This window comes from Pleurodeles waltl, chromosome 11 (genome assembly GCF_031143425.1).
Source record: "Pleurodeles waltl isolate 20211129_DDA chromosome 11, aPleWal1.hap1.20221129, whole genome shotgun sequence".
Taxonomy (NCBI): Eukaryota; Metazoa; Chordata; class Amphibia; order Caudata; family Salamandridae; genus Pleurodeles; species Pleurodeles waltl.
This window is the reverse complement of record NC_090450.1, coordinates 966949789-966968509: the sequence shown is the minus strand read 5'-3', so window position 1 is coordinate 966968509 and position 18721 is coordinate 966949789. Positions and strand designations below refer to the sequence as shown.

At 52.6% G+C, this 18721-nt stretch overlaps 1 protein-coding gene across 1 annotated transcript in view; it reads left to right on the top strand.

The window, feature by feature from the left end:
* LOC138266432 (carbonic anhydrase 15-like) overlaps window positions 1-18721 on the top strand; it is a 136990-nt gene that overhangs the window by 33470 nt on the left and 84799 nt on the right. Inside the window, exon 2 of the mRNA XM_069215192.1 lies at window positions 16691-16726. Within this exon, the coding sequence (XP_069071293.1) occupies window positions 16691-16726 (36 nt within the window). The remainder of the gene's footprint in view (window positions 1-16690; window positions 16727-18721) is intronic.

Sequence of the window (18721 nt, the reverse complement as noted above, 5' to 3'; positions counted from 1 at the left end):
CTCAGTCATATTTGCAACAGGTGCCAGGACTTATGCTGTTCGGTTGGAGACCTGTTGTCTGGTTTGGGACTGATGTGGGGGCGAAGCAGACAGGAAAGGCAACATTTAGTGTGTGCAGTTACCGAGGCTCACTTCCTTTTCACCATCCACACCATTAAAATGAATAATTATTTTTAGAAGAAGCCAAATGGAGCATTTGCATTCTTTAATTAAGTTTCCTCTTCCAGACAGAAATCTGAATTCACTTTATTCCATCCTGAGCTGAAACATAATGTTATGTATTTTGTCCCATATGTCTTTATTGGAAAAAGATATAGAGAAATCTGCTACATTAAGACGGAACCCACATGCCTTACGTGGTAGCTCACAGTGGATCAGTTCAAGTGCCCGGGGCTGGGAATGTGGCGACCCAGGTCCATCTCACAGGGACTGTACTGGATGGCAAAGAAGGACAAAAGAGTCAAAAGGCACAGCAAAAACCAAGAATAAATGTGTCAGAAGGATGGAGACACTCGGGGAGATGCTGGCATCAGACAGGATTGCTCACAGCCACAGCCCTGGGTGCGCCCAGAAACAGGGAGCAAGCACACGTCCTGGGCGCCACCTGAGACCGTGATGTACTTAAAAAACCTGCTGGAAAAATGACCTTGGTACTTGAGGGACTCTCCTGTCTCGGCTTAGAGCCAGCGGGGCGCGCGTGTGCCAGCCTTAAAAGGCAGCTGTTTTTAACAAAATGCATTGGACTTTTAATCAAAGTCAAGCAATTGTAACGCGATCGATGGCTTCTCGCTCGTTCCCCTGGGATGGGAACACTTAGAGCCGCCCAGACCCTGGCACAGGGCGCTCTGCTCCCCACCAGAGACGATGGCGCGTTGGCAGGGGTTCTGTGAGTACGGGTACGGGGAGCCAGGCTCCTAGAAGCAGCCACGGCCCCGGCACAAGGCACACTGCTCTCCATCAGAGAGGGTGGCGCGTTGGCAGGGGCCCGTGAGCACGGGTACGGAGAGCCAGGCTCCTGGAAGCAGCCACGGCCCCGGCACAAGGCACACTGCTCTCCATCAGAGGATGGCGCGTTGGCAGGGGTCCTGTGAGTACGGGGAGCCAGGCTCCTTGAAGCAGCCACGGCCCTGGCACAAGGCACACTGCTCTCCATCAGAGAGGGTGGCGCGTTGGCAGGGGCCCGTGAGCACGGGTGGGGGGGCCAGACTCCTGGAAGCAGCCACGGCCCTCGCACAGGGCACACTGCTCCCCATCAGAGGATGGCGCGTTGGCAGGGGTCCTGTGAGTACGGGTACGGGGAGCCAGGCTCCTAGAAGCAGCCACGGCCCCGGCACAAGTCACACTGCTCTCCATCAGAGAGGGTGGCGCGTTGGCAGGGGCCCGTGAGCACGGGTACGGAGAGCCAGGCTCCTGGAAGCAGCCACGGCCCCGGCACAAGGCACACTGCTCTCCATCAGAGGATGGCGCGTTGGCAGGGGTCCTGTGAGTACGGGTACGGAGAGCCAGGCTCCTGGAAGCAGCCACGGCCCTGGCGCATGGCGCTCTGCTCTCCATCGTAGAGGATGGCGCTTTGGCAGGGGCCCTGTGAGTACGGGTACGGGGAGCCAGGCTCCTGGAAGCAGCCACGGCCCTCGCACAGGGCACACTGCTCTCCATCAGAGGATGGCGCGTTGGCAGGGGTCCTGTGAGTACGGGTACGGAGAGCCAGGCTCCTGGAAGCAGCCACGGCCCTGGCGCATGGCGCTCTGCTCTCCATCGTAGAGGATGGCGCTTTGGCAGGGGCCCTGTGAGTACGGGTACGGGGAGCCAGGCTCCTGGAAGCAGCCACGGCCCTCGCACAGGGCACACTGCTCTCCATCAGAGGATGGCGCGTTGGCAGGGGTCCTGTGAGTACGGGTACGGAGAGCCAGGCTCCTGGAAGCAGCCACGGCCCTGGCGCATGGCGCTCTGCTCTCCATCGTAGAGGATGGCGCTTTGGCAGGGGCCCTGTGAGTACGGGTACGGGGAGCCAGGCTCCTGGAAGCAGCCACGGCCCTGGCGCATGGCGCTCTGCTCTCTATCGGAGGGTGACAGGTTGGCAGGGGTCCCGTGAGTACAGGTAATGGAGCCAGACTCCTGGAAGGCGCTAAGACCCTGGCACAGGGCTCTCTCTCCCCATCAGAGAGGATGGCGCATTGGCAGGGGTCCCGTGAGTACAGGTAATGAAGCCAGATTCCTGGAAGGCGCCAAGGCCCTGTCGCATGGCGCTCTGCTCTCCATCGGAGAGGGTGGCGCTTTGGCAGGGGCCCGTGAGTACGGGTGGGGGGGCCAGGCTCCTAGAAGCAGCCACGGCCCTGGCACAAGGCACACTGCTCTCCATCAGAGGATGGCGCGTTGGCAGGGGTTCTGTGAGTACGGGTGGGGGGGCCAGGCTCCTAGAAGCAGCCACGGCCCTGGCACAAGACACACTGCTCTCCATCGGAGAGGGTGGCGCGTTGGCAGGGGGCCGTGAGCACGGGTGGGGGGGCCAGGCTCCTGGAAGCAGCCACGGCCCTGGCACAAGGCACACTGCTCTCCATCGGAGAGGGTGGCGCGTTGGCAGGGGCCCGTGAGCACGGGTAGGGGGGCCAGACTCCTGGAAGCAGCCACGGCCCTCGCACAGGGCACACTGCTCTCCATCAGAGGATGGCGCGTTGGCAGGGGTCCTGTGAGTACAGGTAATGAAGCCAGACTCCTGGAAGCAGCCACGGCCCTCGCACAGGGCACACTGCTCCCCATCAGAGGATGGCGCGTTGGCAGGGGTCGTGTGAGTACGGGTACGGGGAGCCAGGCTCCTAGAAGCAGCCACGGCCCTGGCACAAGGCACACTGCTCTCCATCAGAGAGGGTGGCGCGTTGGCAGGGGCCCGTGAGCACGGGTGGGGGGGCCAGGCTCCTGGAAGCAGCCACGGCCCTCGCACAGGGCACACTGCTCTCCATCAGAGGATGGCGCGTTGGCAGGGGTCCTGTGAGTACGGGTACGGGGAGCCAGGCTCCTAGAAGCAGCCACGGCCCTGGCACAAGGCACACTGCTCTCCATCAGAGAGGGTGGCGCGTTGGCAGGGGCCCGTGAGCACGGGTGGGGGGGCCAGACTCCTGGAAGCAGCCACGGCCCTCGCACAGGGCACACTGCTCTCCATCAGAGAGGGTGGCGCGTTGGCAGGGGTCCTGTGAGCACGGGTACGGGGAGCCAGGCTCCTGGAAGGCGCCACGGCCCTAGCACAAGGCACACTGCTCCCCATCAGAGGATGGCGCTTTGGCAGGGGTTCTGTGAGTACGGGTACGGGGAGCCAGGCTCCTAGAAGCAGCCACGGCCCTGGCACAAGGCACTCTGCTCTCCATCAGAGAGGGTGGCGCGTTGGCAGGGGCCCGTGAGCACGGGTGGGGGGGCCAGGCTCCTGGAAGCAGCCACGGCCCTGGCACAGGGCGCTCTGCTCCCCATCGGAGGATGGCGCGTTGGCAGGGGTCCTGTGAGTACGGGTGGGGGGAGCCAGGCTCCTGGATGCAGCCACGGCCCTGGCGCATGGCGCTCTGCTCTCCATCGGAGAGGGTGGCGCTTTGGCAGGGGCCCGTGAGTACGGGTGGGGGGGGCAGACTCCTGGAAGCAGCCACGGCCCTGGCACAGGGCGCTCTGCTCTCCATCAGAGGATGGCGCGTTGGCAGGGGTCCTGTGAGTACGGGTACGGGGAGCCAGGCTCCTAGAAGCAGCCACGGCCCTGGCACAAGGCACACTGCTCTCCATCAGAGAGGGTGGCGCGTTGGCAGGGGCCCGTGAGCACGGGTGGGGGGGCCAGACTCCTGGAAGCAGCCACGGCCCTCGCACAGGGCACACTGCTCTCCATCAGAGAGGGTGGCGCGTTGGCAGGGGTCCTGTGAGTACGGGTACTGGGAGCCAGGCTCCTGGAAGGCGCCAAGGCCCTAGCACAAGGCACACTGCTCCCCATCAGAGGATGGCGCTTTGGCAGGGGTTCTGTGAGTACGGGTACGGGGAGCCAGGCTCCTAGAAGCAGCCACGGCCCTGGCACAAGGCACTCTGCTCTCCATCAGAGAGGGTGGCGCGTTGGCAGGGGCCCGTGAGCACGGGTGGGGGGGCCAGGCTCCTGGAAGCAGCCACGGCCCTGGCACAGGGCGCTCTGCTCCCCATCGGAGGATGGCGCGTTGGCAGGGGTCCTGTGAGTACGGGTGGGGGGAGCCAGGCTCCTGGATGCAGCCACGGCCCTGGCGCATGGCGCTCTGCTCTCCATCGGAGAGGGTGGCGCTTTGGCAGGGGCCCGTGAGTACGGGTGGGGGGGGCAGACTCCTGGAAGCAGCCACGGCCCTGGCACAGGGCGCTCTGCTCTCCATCAGAGGATGGCGCGTTGGCAGGGGTCCTGTGAGTACGGGTACGGGGAGCCAGGCTCCTAGAAGCAGCCACGGCCCTGGCACAAGGCACACTGCTCTCCATCAGAGAGGGTGGCGCGTTGGCAGGGGCCCGTGAGCACGGGTGGGGGGGCCAGACTCCTGGAAGCAGCCACGGCCCTCGCACAGGGCACACTGCTCTCCATCAGAGAGGGTGGCGCGTTGGCAGGGGTCCTGTGAGTACGGGTACTGGGAGCCAGGCTCCTGGAAGGCGCCAAGGCCCTGGCGCATGGCGCTCTGCTCTCCATCGGAGAGGGTGGCGCTTTGGCAGGGGCCCGTGAGTACGGGTGGGGGGGCCAGACTCCTGGAAGCAGCCACGGCCCTCGCACAGGGCACACTGCTCCCCATCGGAGGATGGCGCGTTGGCAGGGGTCCTGTGAGTACAGGTAATGAAGCCAGATTCCTGGAAGGCGCCAAGGCCCTGTCGCATGGCGCTCTGCTCTCCATCGGAGAGGGTGGCGCTTTGGCAGGGGCCCGTGAGCACGGGTGGGGGGGCCAGGCTCCTGGAAGCAGCCACGGCCCTGGCACAGGGCGCTCTGCTCCCCATCGGAGGATGGCGCGTTGGCAGGGGTCCTGTGAGTACGGGTGGGGGGAGCCAGGCTCCTGGATGCAGCCACGGCCCTGGCGCATGGCGCTCTGCTCTCCATCGGAGAGGGTGGCGCTTTGGCAGGGGCCCGTGAGTACGGGTGGGGGGGGCAGACTCCTGGAAGCAGCCACGGCCCTGGCACAGGGCGCTCTGCTCTCCATCAGAGGATGGCGCGTTGGCAGGGGTCCTGTGAGTACGGGTACGGGGAGCCAGGCTCCTAGAAGCAGCCACGGCCCTGGCACAAGGCACACTGCTCTCCATCAGAGAGGGTGGCGCGTTGGCAGGGGCCCGTGAGCACGGGTGGGGGGGCCAGACTCCTGGAAGCAGCCACGGCCCTCGCACAGGGCACACTGCTCTCCATCAGAGAGGGTGGCGCGTTGGCAGGGGTCCTGTGAGTACGGGTACTGGGAGCCAGGCTCCTGGAAGGCGCCAAGGCCCTAGCACAAGGCACACTGCTCCCCATCAGAGGATGGCGCTTTGGCAGGGGTTCTGTGAGTACGGGTACGGGGAGCCAGGCTCCTAGAAGCAGCCACGGCCCTGGCACAAGGCACTCTGCTCTCCATCAGAGAGGGTGGCGCGTTGGCAGGGGCCCGTGAGCACGGGTGGGGGGGCCAGGCTCCTGGAAGCAGCCACGGCCCTGGCACAGGGCGCTCTGCTCCCCATCGGAGGATGGCGCGTTGGCAGGGGTCCTGTGAGTACGGGTGGGGGGAGCCAGGCTCCTGGATGCAGCCACGGCCCTGGCGCATGGCGCTCTGCTCTCCATCGGAGAGGGTGGCGCTTTGGCAGGGGCCCGTGAGTACGGGTGGGGGGGGCAGACTCCTGGAAGCAGCCACGGCCCTGGCACAGGGCGCTCTGCTCTCCATCAGAGGATGGCGCGTTGGCAGGGGTCCTGTGAGTACGGGTACGGGGAGCCAGGCTCCTAGAAGCAGCCACGGCCCTGGCACAAGGCACACTGCTCTCCATCAGAGAGGGTGGCGCGTTGGCAGGGGCCCGTGAGCACGGGTGGGGGGGCCAGACTCCTGGAAGCAGCCACGGCCCTCGCACAGGGCACACTGCTCTCCATCAGAGAGGGTGGCGCGTTGGCAGGGGTCCTGTGAGTACGGGTACTGGGAGCCAGGCTCCTGGAAGGCGCCAAGGCCCTGGCGCATGGCGCTCTGCTCTCCATCGGAGAGGGTGGCGCTTTGGCAGGGGCCCGTGAGTACGGGTGGGGGGGCCAGACTCCTGGAAGCAGCCACGGCCCTCGCACAGGGCACACTGCTCCCCATCGGAGGATGGCGCGTTGGCAGGGGTCCTGTGAGTACAGGTAATGAAGCCAGATTCCTGGAAGGCGCCAAGGCCCTGTCGCATGGCGCTCTGCTCTCCATCGGAGAGGGTGGCGCTTTGGCAGGGGCCCGTGAGTACGGGTGGGGGGAGCCAGGCTCCTGGGAGCAGCCACGGCCCTGGCACAGGGCACACTGCTCTCCATCAGAGGATGGCGCGTTGGCAGGGGTCCTGTGAGTACGGGTACGGAGAGCCAGGCTCCTGGAAGCAGCCACGGCACTGGCGCATGGCGCTCTGCTCTCCATCGTAGAGGATGGCGCTTTGGCAGGGGTCCTGTGAGTACAGGTAATGAAGCCAGATTCCTGGAAGGCGCCAAGGCCCTGTCGCATGGCGCTCTGCTCTCCATCGGAGAGGGTTGCGCGTTGGCAGGGGCCCTTGAGCACGGGTAGAGGAAGCCAGACTCCTGGAAGCAGCCACGGCCACGGCCCTGGCACATGGCGCTCTGCTCTCTATCGGAGGGTGACAGGTTGGCAGGGGTCCCGTGAGTACAGGTAATGAAGCCAGACTCCTGGAAGGCGCTAAGACCCTGGCACAGGGCTCTCTCTCCCCATCAGAGAGGATGGCGCATTGGCAGGGGTCCCGTGAGTACAGGTAATGAAGCCAGATTCCTGGAAGGCGCCAAGGCCCTGGCGCATGGCGCTCTGCTCTCCATCGGAGAGGGTGGCGCTTTGGCAGGGGCCCGTGAGTACGTGTGGGGGCAGACTCCTGGAAGCAGCCACGGCCCTCGCACAGGGCACACTGCTCCCCATCAGAGGATGGCGCGTTGGCAGGGGTCGTGTGAGTACGGGTACGGGGAGCCAGGCTCCTGGAAGCAGCCACGGCCCTGGCGCATGGCGCTCTGCTCTCCATCGGAGAGGGTGGCGCTTTGGCAGGGGCCCTTGAGCACGGGTTGAGGAAGCCAGACTCCTGGAAGCAGCCACGGCCCTGGCACATGGCGCTCTGCTCTCTATCGGAGGGTGACAGGTTGGCAGGGGTCCCGTGAGTACAGGTAATGAAGCCAGACTCCTGGAAGGTGCCAAGACCCTGGCACAGGGTGCTCTGCTCTCCATTGGAGAGGGTGGTGCTTCGGCAGGTGCCCGTGACCACGGATACGCGGAGCCAGACTCCTGGAAGGTGCCAAGGCCCTGGCACAGTCATCGACCCAGGGAGGAGGAAGTGATGGGTTACACTCCGCGGCTTCAGTTTGCATAGCTGCCAAGACTTCAGATCCCATATGTGTGACATTGCCAACGTTTAAGTGCGCTTATGAGTGATATTAGGGGTAGATATGGGACCCCCTAGCGCCTCCTTGTGTCACATTAGCATCATTTTTTAATAAGCATTTTCGATGCAAAGGGTCTCGCATTTGCTCGAGTTACAGCTATTAGCGTTGTAAAGAAAAAAAAACACAGTGCAAACGCATTATGTAAAATGCAGCCCGATCGCGCTGCGTGGAATATAAACAGATAAAGTGGTCCAGACACCATGCCGAAAACATCGAGCCTCGGATGTTTTTAGTAGTTTACCGGTACTGTGTAGGTGGGCTAAACACTGGAAAAGGCATGACGCATGCATGCCTTTCACAAATAATAACAAGGGGATTTTAAAAGGCAAGCCCACAAATCAATGTAAGTGACTGATGTGACATGGGCGTGGTTGTTAGCCCAAAGAGAGATTACAGAATGGGATGGAGCGCTTTGCGCTCGCCCATAAAAATGCTAATGTGGCTCAACGGGGCCAAAATCACTGTGCCAAATTTACAAAGTGGTGCAATGCATGCATTGCACCACTATGTAACCCATTGTGGTACATTATGCCTGTGCCAGGCATAATGTATGCAAAGGGGGCGTTCCCCCATTAGGGGGGATTAAAAAAATGGCGTAAACAAATATAAGAGATTTCTTTACATCATTTTTTTCAACACTTTTAACGCCTGCTCAGAGCAGGCATTAAAAGGAGGCACATCATTGTTTACAATGGGCCTCAATGGGCTTTGCAGGATTTGCGTCAAAAATGTTGGTGCTAATCCTGCAAAGCTTCAAACTAGCATCAAAAATGTTGACCTAGTTCCCTAACTACCTCCATGGTCATCTTAGATATGTGCACACATGGTGACATTAGGGGGTGCTATGGGGCCATGAAAAGTGGGGCTGCACTTTTCTTAAAACAGGCCCTTAAAGCAAAACTTAATTCTGATTAAACATAGACAGAAAAATCCCTGGAATAAGATACATATCTGAAAGTCTCCTGACTGGCACAACATGAAACTCTTGAAGTAAATGGCACTTTATTTTTGTTCAACTGTTCTTGCTTGCAGGGAGACACTGCTGCTCACTGGCAACAGAAAGCCATAAAATGTTACCTAGGTCTATAGAGAGCAGGGACTCCCATCATAAATAAGCCTTATAAAATAGTGCACATTGGGGGTCTAACCATGACAACAGTTAACCTTTCCTGACCCCGTATTGCTTAATACTTATAGTCACTGCACTGACAAATAAGCAACTTTTTCCACTGGGTGTCAAACAAACAGCTACTGCTGCTCAGCTCAAAAGAGCCCTCAAGATTGTGTCAAAAAATGTTCCAGTGAGTCAATGCGGTGCTCCTCAATGATTTGCGTTAGTGTGACGTGTGATGGGTGGCACTTGGCAGGCCTGAGTTTGTGACTCCTGATTTGCGCATCTTCCCGCTGCTTCGCACATATGTACTTCCGGGTCAGCTGTGTGTTTTACCCTTCGAGCCCCCAGTCATGGAGCTCAAACTGAAATGTTTCTCTGAAGGAATGCTTGTTGCAGTAGCATTTAGATGAGTGCTTAATTTGTGCTGGTGGACTTATTTTTGAGGGCCGGCGCTTATTTTTCAGCCTCAAGCATTTACTGCGAGCAAAAGACTCATATGGGAAAAACGGAGGAAGAGAAAAACGAAAAAGCATTACAAATGGAGAAAGCAGAAAGCTGCAGGAGTGAGCTGAAGGGGCAGGGAGTGTCTGTAAATGGATTAAAGAGGCCTGAGATGGCTTCAGGATTACACTGCCTCAGTATTCTGTGTTCGCACATTTAATTGCAGTAGACGCGTTTCAGAGGAGAGCTTTGGGCACCGGCACGTTATTATTTACAAATTAAGCACTGATTTAGATGCCATGAAAACCTCGGAGACCCTGCATCCTTATCTGAAATGATGAACTCACCTCTATATTATGAATGGCATGACAGGGCTATATAAAGAAAGGCATGACATACAGGTATGGCATTGCATCATGAAACACCTTACATTATTAACAACGTCTTACATTATGAATGACATGCTTTGGTGAAAGACATATTACATTATGAATGGCGCATGAAATGATGAACGACATATGATACTATGAATGACTTGAATATTATGAATGACATGAGATATGACCCAGGTGGTGTATTATATAATGAATGACATATTACATTATGAATGCCATTTTATTATGAACTAGCTTTGTCATTATGAATAATGAAAAATTACCTAAAAGGCGTATTACATTATGAATGACATATGAATTGATGAATTATATTATAATATGATTTTTTTTTTGCATTAAGAAATGACAAGAAATATGACCTAAATGACGTATTACATTATGAATGACATTTTGAATGACATGAAATATGACTTGACGCCTTACATTATGAATGACACGTTATGAACTGCATGTTATATTATGAATTGCAAACGTCCTATGATATCCAGAATTCCATTGCACATGATATTATGTACAATATCACAAGTGACAATATTTAGGAAACATTCACACTCTGATGATCAGACTCCTCACTAGACAGGACGTCATTGCCTAGTGGATTTTACAGGTGGGAAGTTTTACAAACCTCTGTATCTGGGAACTCTTGTTAAATACTATCCCATAGCATACCAGACCATTAGTACACCATACCACAGCATGTCTTGCCCTACCATACTATACTATACCATGCCATACCATGCCATACTGTGAATTGCCATACAACACCATTCTATAATATGCCTTGCATGAGCATACCATGTCACTCTATATGTGCCATACCATACTATACAGTACCATATGATACCATACCGTGAATTGTCAGACCATACCATGCCATAACATACCATGCATTAGCATACCATTCCATGCCATATCATACTACCAGACCATGCTATACCATGCCTCACCATGCCATGCCATGCTATTCCACACCATGCCAGGCCACACCACACCATACAATGCCAACCAATTTGTGAATTGCCATACAACACCATCCCATAACATACTTTGTATTAGGATACCATATGATATGCCGTACCATTCCATACCATACCGTACCATACCATACCACACCATACCATATATATATTTGTGCACCATACCACACAACACAACACCCCACCACACCATACTTGATGACGTTATCTGTGAGTAGACCACCAAGTGGCTCCATGTAAAGGCTGAAGATGACAGGAGACAGTATGGAGCCCTTGGGGTCTCCAGAAGCAAATGGGATCTTTAGTGACCTGGAGATGCTCATGTGAATACACTGGCATTGGTTGGAAAGGTAGGAGTAGAGAACAGTTAAGGATATTGCTGTAAATCCCATTTGAGGGTGTGTGTAAGGATGTGTTGAAGCCAGCTAATAGGTCCAATCATATCAAGAGTCAGGGTCATCTGCGGTCAGGAGGGCGTTGTCTATGATGTGTAGGGTAGTGGTCTCCGTGTTGCAGTGTGATCTGAAGCCAGACTGGTAGTCATCCAGGAGATGGTTAGCACTGAAATGACCTTGGAGGTGAACGTAGACTGCTGTTTCAAATATCTTGCTAATGAATGGTAGGTGAGTGATGGTCCGGTAGTTGGCGAGTCAACAGGGTCTGGTTTAGGTTCCTTTAGGAGTGGGAGGATCTGGTCTGTTTGAGAGCTTCTGAGAGGATGCCTTCAGTGAGGGGCAGAATGACAATGGTGAGAAGGGATGAAGAGAATGTTTGACTTCGTAAGTTGAAAAAAAAACTCTCTTAAAATTAACCTAATGTAATTGATCCGATTTGTAGTTCTTTTTGCACAAATAGAATTTTTATTAAAAAAAAAGTTGATAATGACAGAGCTTTGATGAGAAATGATGGTAAGAAATTATCTTCATAAGACATGGCTTTGAGGGAGGTGAGTATGTCAGCGAGATGTGGGAGAGAGAGAGGGTTTTAGAGGGTGAACACTGCAGGCTTCTACAGGAATGGGTGGGTGTAAGAGATGGAGCAGGCTTGGTGTTGTGAATGTGCTGTCGGAATTTCTGTAGTTGTTCACTGAAGAAGCAGTTGATGGCAAAGCACTTTTCAGTGGAGTGAGGAATGGGTGGGTGTGCAGGAGGTTGATGCAGAGCTGGATTGTCTAGTACAGCATTCTGCTTCTGTTGGTGTGTTCATGGATGGAGCTGGCTTGGCATTTGCTTTGGCTGATATGATCCGCTGTCTGTGTGTTGCATGGAAGAACTTCAGTATCAAGAGGTACCCCGGAGTTATGTTTTTCTTCCGTTTTCTGTCTTGTCTGCGGATGGATCATTTATTGTGAGAAAGATCTTTAGAGTAGCAGGTTACTGAAGGCTTTCATTTTCAATTGCATGTTATATAATTGGTGCATGAATGTTCACATAGCTTTCCAAAAAGTTGCTGATGTTTTTAAAAGGGTATTGACAATGGACGTGGAGTTGATGGGGTGAGGCACAAGTTCAAGCATTAGGTTATTCATGGAGAAGTCTTTGGAGGATATGAAGTCGTCATCTTCTCATTTGTGTTGCCCTTGGTTTGTTGGTAGCACACTGAGCAGTGAGATAGGGAGGGCAAAGTGGTCAGTCCAATCCAGGAATGTTGGTGGTTTGTATTGGATTGTTGATTATGTTGAGAAGACAAGGTCAAATATGTGTCCTTTGGAGTGTGTCAGTTGTGTGACATGCTGTACCATGTTAAGTGTGTCCATAAGGTTCAAGAGGATGTCCATTTATTTTAGCTTTTATGGCCTCAGAGGTTATCTATCTATCTATCTATCTATCTATCTATCTATCTATCTATCTATCTATCTATCTATCTATCTATCTATCTATCTATCTATCCACTGAAAAAAAAAAACATTAAAATAATGTTACAGTTAGGTGAAATGTTCAGTAGCAACAAAACTTTTTAAACAGAAGAAAATTGAAATTTACCACTTATAGTCATCGCAAGCAACTATAACTCATGCCCTAACGTAACTATACCATGCACACTTTTCTTATCAATAATTTCATTGCAAATGTTGCACTGATATCATCAATGCTGTCATAGAAGATGTTATGAGTGAATTAATATGTGGGTAATAAACGGAGCACGGCGGGGGATTGGCTGCAGGGCAGCCAACCCATGCTGCAAGGTGGGCTGCATGGCTGGGCCTGTGGCCAACCCCCTAGCAGGGAGCTAACCCCACCCCTTTGCCCATGCGCAGCGGGGATTGGTCACAGTGCACCTATCCCCCAGTACCAAATACAATAAAACAAGGGAGCGGAGCATGCAGCCCCTACAACCTGAGCCTGAATAGGACCCAAGAACCCCACCCCCCTAGGCCAAATTGTATAAAGAAGGGGAGGAGGCCCACTTGCCCCTCTCTACAAACCTCCTTTGGCCCTGTGGTCACAATCCCCCAAAGCCAAAGTCTAAGGTGAGGGGGGGCATGTATCCTCCTACGCCAAGCATTATCAGGTCCTGGGAAGCCCATCCCCCGGGGCCAAATACAATAAAAAACGGAAGGGGCCACGCATAAATAAGTTCTCTTTATCTCTGCCCGCATCCCAGCCAGCAGGAGCATGCTTACATTTCCCACCAGCTGGGAGCAGACTTAGGGCCTGATTACAAGTTTGGCGGTCAGAAAACCTGGCCGCCAGACATGTGGTGAGGAGGCCGCTGTCGAGGTGGCGGCCTCCCCACTGGCCCTATTACAACTTTCCCACTGGGAAAGGTGTGGCAGTATTGACTCCGGCTCATAACTGAGTTGGCGGCAATGCTGCCACACGCAGGGTGCACCAGCAGACAGTGTGCATTTGAAGGGTGCTGGGAAGGAGGACCCCCGCACTGCCCATGCCACAGGCATGGGCAGTGCAGGGGATCCCTGTGGCCCCTGCACTTGTTCTCCACCAGCCTTTTCATAGAGGTTGAACCGCCAGGAAAAGGCTGGTAGGGTACATGGTTGTAATAAGTAGGCCGGCACTGATTACAACCAGGACTGCCATTAGTCTCTCGGGATCTTGAATCCTGGTGTGGACGGCAGTAGGTTGGTGGGTCTGTCCGCCAACCTCGTAATGTGGCGGTCAGACCACCACAGCCGCGGCGATCCGGCCTCCACCCCGAGGCTGACGGTCATCGGACTGCCAGCCTCGTAATAAGACCCTACGTGTTTGCTCAAGATTTAAAAACGCTTCCGCCAGGTGGGAGCTAACACAAGTTTCCCTGCCTGTGCTAGTATGGGCAGGGAAACTACTATGTCCTGAAGTTGGGCTCCCCCAAGAAACAGTAAGTGAGCCAGACCTGAGGGATGGGGTTCCCTGGGCCTTTAAAGACTCAGCGAGGCGGGCCATGCAGCCCGCTCCCCTTTTGTTCAAAGCAACAGCTCTGAGGCATGAGGTCTCTGGGGCCTCCTTAGCCTTGGGGAGGGGAGTACTACTCACAAGCCCATCTCATATACTTAAAAAAAAAGTGGGACGCATCTTCTTTTGCCGTGATCCAATGGGTATCCTACAGGATTGCCATTTTTAAATTTTTTGGCTCTGGGTCCCCCCTTCAGACGGTCTAGGGGGCATGGTATCCCTCTCCTGCCTCCTTAGATATATCTTTTTTTTTTACTTCAGTGGACTGAGTCTCCGAGTCCTGCAATGGCTGCCAGCAACATTTTTCTCATGTTGCTGGCAGCCAATGAGAGTGCTCGCTCCCGCAGGAGTCTAAGTCCCACAGGAGCGAATTGACCCCAGGGAAAAAAATAACTCCCTGGGCCAATCAGAACACTCTACTTTTAAATTGGAGCTCCCGTGAGATTCCTGCAGGAGTCCCTCGGGCCCAACCATCCAGATATACAAATATTTTTGTACCTTAAGTTTTCAAAAACTTCTGAACTGATTTAAACACAATCACAAAAAGCACAATCTGCAACCAAGATCTAGCTTCTTGCTAAGTTTGGTGTAATTCCATTCTGCAGATTTTGCGGTAGCACTGCCCAAAGGAGTCAATGGAAAATTCATGGGGACTTTTTTTTTCAGACCCCCTTTTTTTCTTGGCGGATCCCCCTCCCCCAACCCCCCCCAAATCGTTCCAGGAAGGAGCTGAAGTTAATTTGCTTTTTTGGGGGGAAGTTTTGTGAATGTTCGCCAAACATTGCTAAAGTTATTAGCAAACCAGAATAACACTATATATATATATATTATTTATGTACATATATTATTTATACATTTGATATGTTTTATACACACACACACACACACAATAGAAAGGCACACATAAAACATATAAAAGTATATTGAGTTGAATGGTTTGTTTATATACCAAAGGCCAAACCAAAAACACAAATCAGAACATAACTATGCTTACCTATACCTCTAAACAGCGGGTATAGCTATACAAGAGTGTGAATGGAAACAGTTATGTAAATAGAAACAGATGTAAATGCATAAAATGAAATTGAATGAAAATGTCGAAGAAAGGGTGCAATTTATTAAAACATGTTTTAGTCAAAATAATACACCGCTTAAAAAAGTTATTGTAAATGATGATTTTTGAAAAGTGACTTTTCCAAAAGATGTTTGGAAAACAATGTTTTCACATGGAGCCGTCTTGAGGTTCCTGTTACTTCTAATGGGACTCCCAAGGCGAGGCGACGCAGTTACAAGTGACTAAGACAACATATATACCTTCAAGGTACATAGATGGACCTTTAAGAGTACTAAGGGCCAGATGTACCAAAGGATTTGACCCATTCTGTGTCTATGGGAAAAAGCTTTCGTACATATGGCCCTAAATCTATAGTTATCTATATGCAGTAACCTCTTCGATATTTTGGTCCTCAGCAATTTGGCCAAGATATTTCGGTAGAACGATATTTCTGTAGCGCCATCGCGACATCCAACCACAGAAGATCTACCCTATTGATGAATTTTTCAATTTAGGATGTGGAATTTGAGGTTACACAAATATACACAAATATTGGCTTCATGAGTCAGGATCTTTAGATTACATATGTAAATTCAACATTTTGCGACCACAAGTGGCACTTATTGGCACAAAACATTTTGTGATTTGTGCCCTCTACAAGGATGGTGAGAGCGAGGCACCTCTTGGGATGCTGACAACAAGGAGGACGTAGATTGGTGCATCCTGTTAGGTATGATGGGTGGGGCAGCATCCTGCAGGAAGATTTCAAAGCAGCAGTTCTGGATGGGTAAATACAGTGCTTAATTTGTAAATAAAAACGTGACGGTGCCCAAAGCCCTCCTCTTAAACATGCGGCTGCTGCAATTAAATGAGGGAACACGGAATACTGAGGCGGCATAATCCTGAAACCATCTCGGGCCTCTTTAATCCTTATAAAGCCACTCCCTGCCTCTTCAGCTCACTCTTGCAGCTTTCTGCTTTCTCCCATTGTGAAGCTTTTTCGTTTTTCCCTTCCTCCGTCTTCCCATACGTGTCTTTTGCTCGCAGCAAATGCTTGAGGCAGAAGAATAAGCTCCGGCCCTAAAAAAATAAGTGCCGGTGCTCCGCACCGGAAACAACAAGCACAAATTAAGCACTGGGTAAATACCTACCTCCCACTACTCATCATCAACCAGGGGTCCTGGGAATCTGATCAGCTGCTCTGCTTTTCCTGTAAATAATTACCGTATTTGCCCTCCATCTTAGGGTCTTAGTATGGAGACAACCCCAGGGTATTAGTTAAACTGAAACAGGATCCCCAAATATCTGTGACCCTTGGCGATCTCCATTCACTCATATCCTGGGGACAGCTGCATATTAACATTTATGCAATCGAGTCTGATTTTCAAGATATCCACATTAAACCTGTGTGAGACAAAACCACTTGATTTGAATTTCATGGGACATTTGTGAGTGGGGTCTGCCTGACCCTTTGGGACCACTTACCTTTCTCTTGTACCATTGCCTAGATATGTATTGAGAAAAGCAGTTTTCTTCGAAGGTCAATTTGCAAAAAATAGTTGCAAATGGGGGTAAATGTGGGGGCTCAGTAGCCATTCAGAAATCACTGTCTCTGTGGTTCCTCTTGACTCTCATCTGTAATGCCCCCTGAAATCGCGCCCACCATATTAACGTGCTGGTGTATTTAGCGCCTACATGGTATCTCACCTGGCTTCTTTTTGTTTTTCTACAGGTCACTGGTGCTACTCTTCTCAGTACCCATCATGTGGTGAGTTACCTGTTTCCTCTGTAATGTCTCGGTGGCCAGTCCTGGTCCCATGTCACAAAGCTGGTAGTCCAGGCGCTTGAAACATGTGAGAATCATTTATGCGGCCACATACCGTGAAACAGCGATAAGTGACTTGTCCACTGCCCTACAAACCTCCAGACGGTCTGTTCATGACAATGGTGATCCACTGACCAGTAAACTAGCTGAGTGGGTCAATTCATGTGCTGCGGAAATCTGTGTGCAATTCCAGTAGCGGCTCACGGGCCGCGGAAGGGGCGGTGTGGGAGGCGCAGGAGGAGAGGGGAGGCGGGAAGGAATAAACACTGAATTTAATAAAAAAAACAAAAAAACACTTACCTCCTTACTGCTCCTCTGTCCCTCAATGCTCCTCTGCCTCTGCAGGCACAGGCTCCCAGCCTGCCCTGCGCCAATCCTGACTCTGGCGCAAGCAGACTGGGAGCCTGTGCAGGCTCTCTCCAGCTCAGCAACCGTATTGCTGGGCCGGAGAGAGCCTACAACGCATGTGTGTTTGGCCAGCCCGAGACGGCTGGCCAAACACACATGCGCCGTGAAGGGGGAGTGCTGAGCACTCCCCCTCAGTGCACGTCACCCCCGTGGCCCCGCCCCTTTCAAAGAAAATGATAATAAACAGGACATGAAAAGGTTTTGCTGGTGGGGGTGAGGGGGTGACGCTCCTCCACCCAAACGGAGGAGCTGCCACTGTGCAATTCACAGGATGAATGTGTCCCAAGGTGTGGAGATGTTTTTCCGCCTGCAACTTCATATTTATTTGCAATATTTGCAAACATGCAATTGTTTGCTCAGCTAAAAATAACGCAGTTTGAGAAAACGTCTTCTAAAATTAGTTTTGCAGACAAAAATTCTGCAAATGACCTATTAGTAGGAAATAATCCTGCAAATATGTTTTATGAACAAGAATTCTCTGGATCAATCATTTTCGAGCAAAACTATTATCACAGGTGACATTTACCGAAACTGGGAAACAGTAAACTTTGCAAAAAAAATGTTCTGCACTTCACACAGTGTGTCAGCGCATCCATACAAGTCACAACAACTAACACATACACTTTCAGCAAGTCAGGCCTGTTGGCTTTGCCACTGCTTGCTAGTGGTATCAAATAAACGAATAACAACGATTTTAAAGTGAATAATTAGAATTGGAAATCTCTCAATTCTGAAAATTTGAGACAGTGAATTAAAAATTACTATGGTCTGTGGGATAGGCAGTGACCATCGGAATTTCTCAGACACTCCTGTGCTCTCCTTCACACCACTTTCCTTTGCAGACCCTCAATCTTAGGCCTTTTTTGCCCCCAAATCTTTCTGAAATCCTCCATCTGCATATCTCACACTTTCCCAAATTGGCCAACGTGGAACCAGTCCTAAGTTCTGAGAGGCCAAGGATTGAAGGTGCTCGAAGTCTGCATATCTTTATAACCCATTGACAAGAACTCTTTGAAACTTGCAGTGCATTCAGCTTCAACTCCAGAGCTCTCCATGGTGTGCCACCATCACAGACACCCACTGAACACCTGAGCTCACACAGGCCCAGCAGGCGACTGAGTTCAAGGTGTGCCCCCTACGAGAGTCTTAAAACTACAGAAGCACAACATCTTGAAAAAACACAACTCAGAGGGCATGCAAGATGAAGTAAAATGAGTGAAATGTGAAAAAGGGAGTGCATCGCTTATACGGAATACTTGTGATGTTTTTACAGTCAATTTAGAGAAATCGATCAGTATTTTTGCCCCATTAGGAACAGGTATCAGTTGTCCCGAGACAACTTTGACAGGTTTTTCCTGGCAACATTTTTCCAGTGAAATCTGAATTGTGCGAAGCTGTGAATCCAGATCCCAGTGGCCGCTGATTCGAGATTCCCCTGGGTTCTGGGGTGAGACACTTAGGCCCATATCTACAAGCAGCCGCCAATGCCTCACTTGTAGTGATGCATCGGCAGCGAAGGCTGGTGACCCA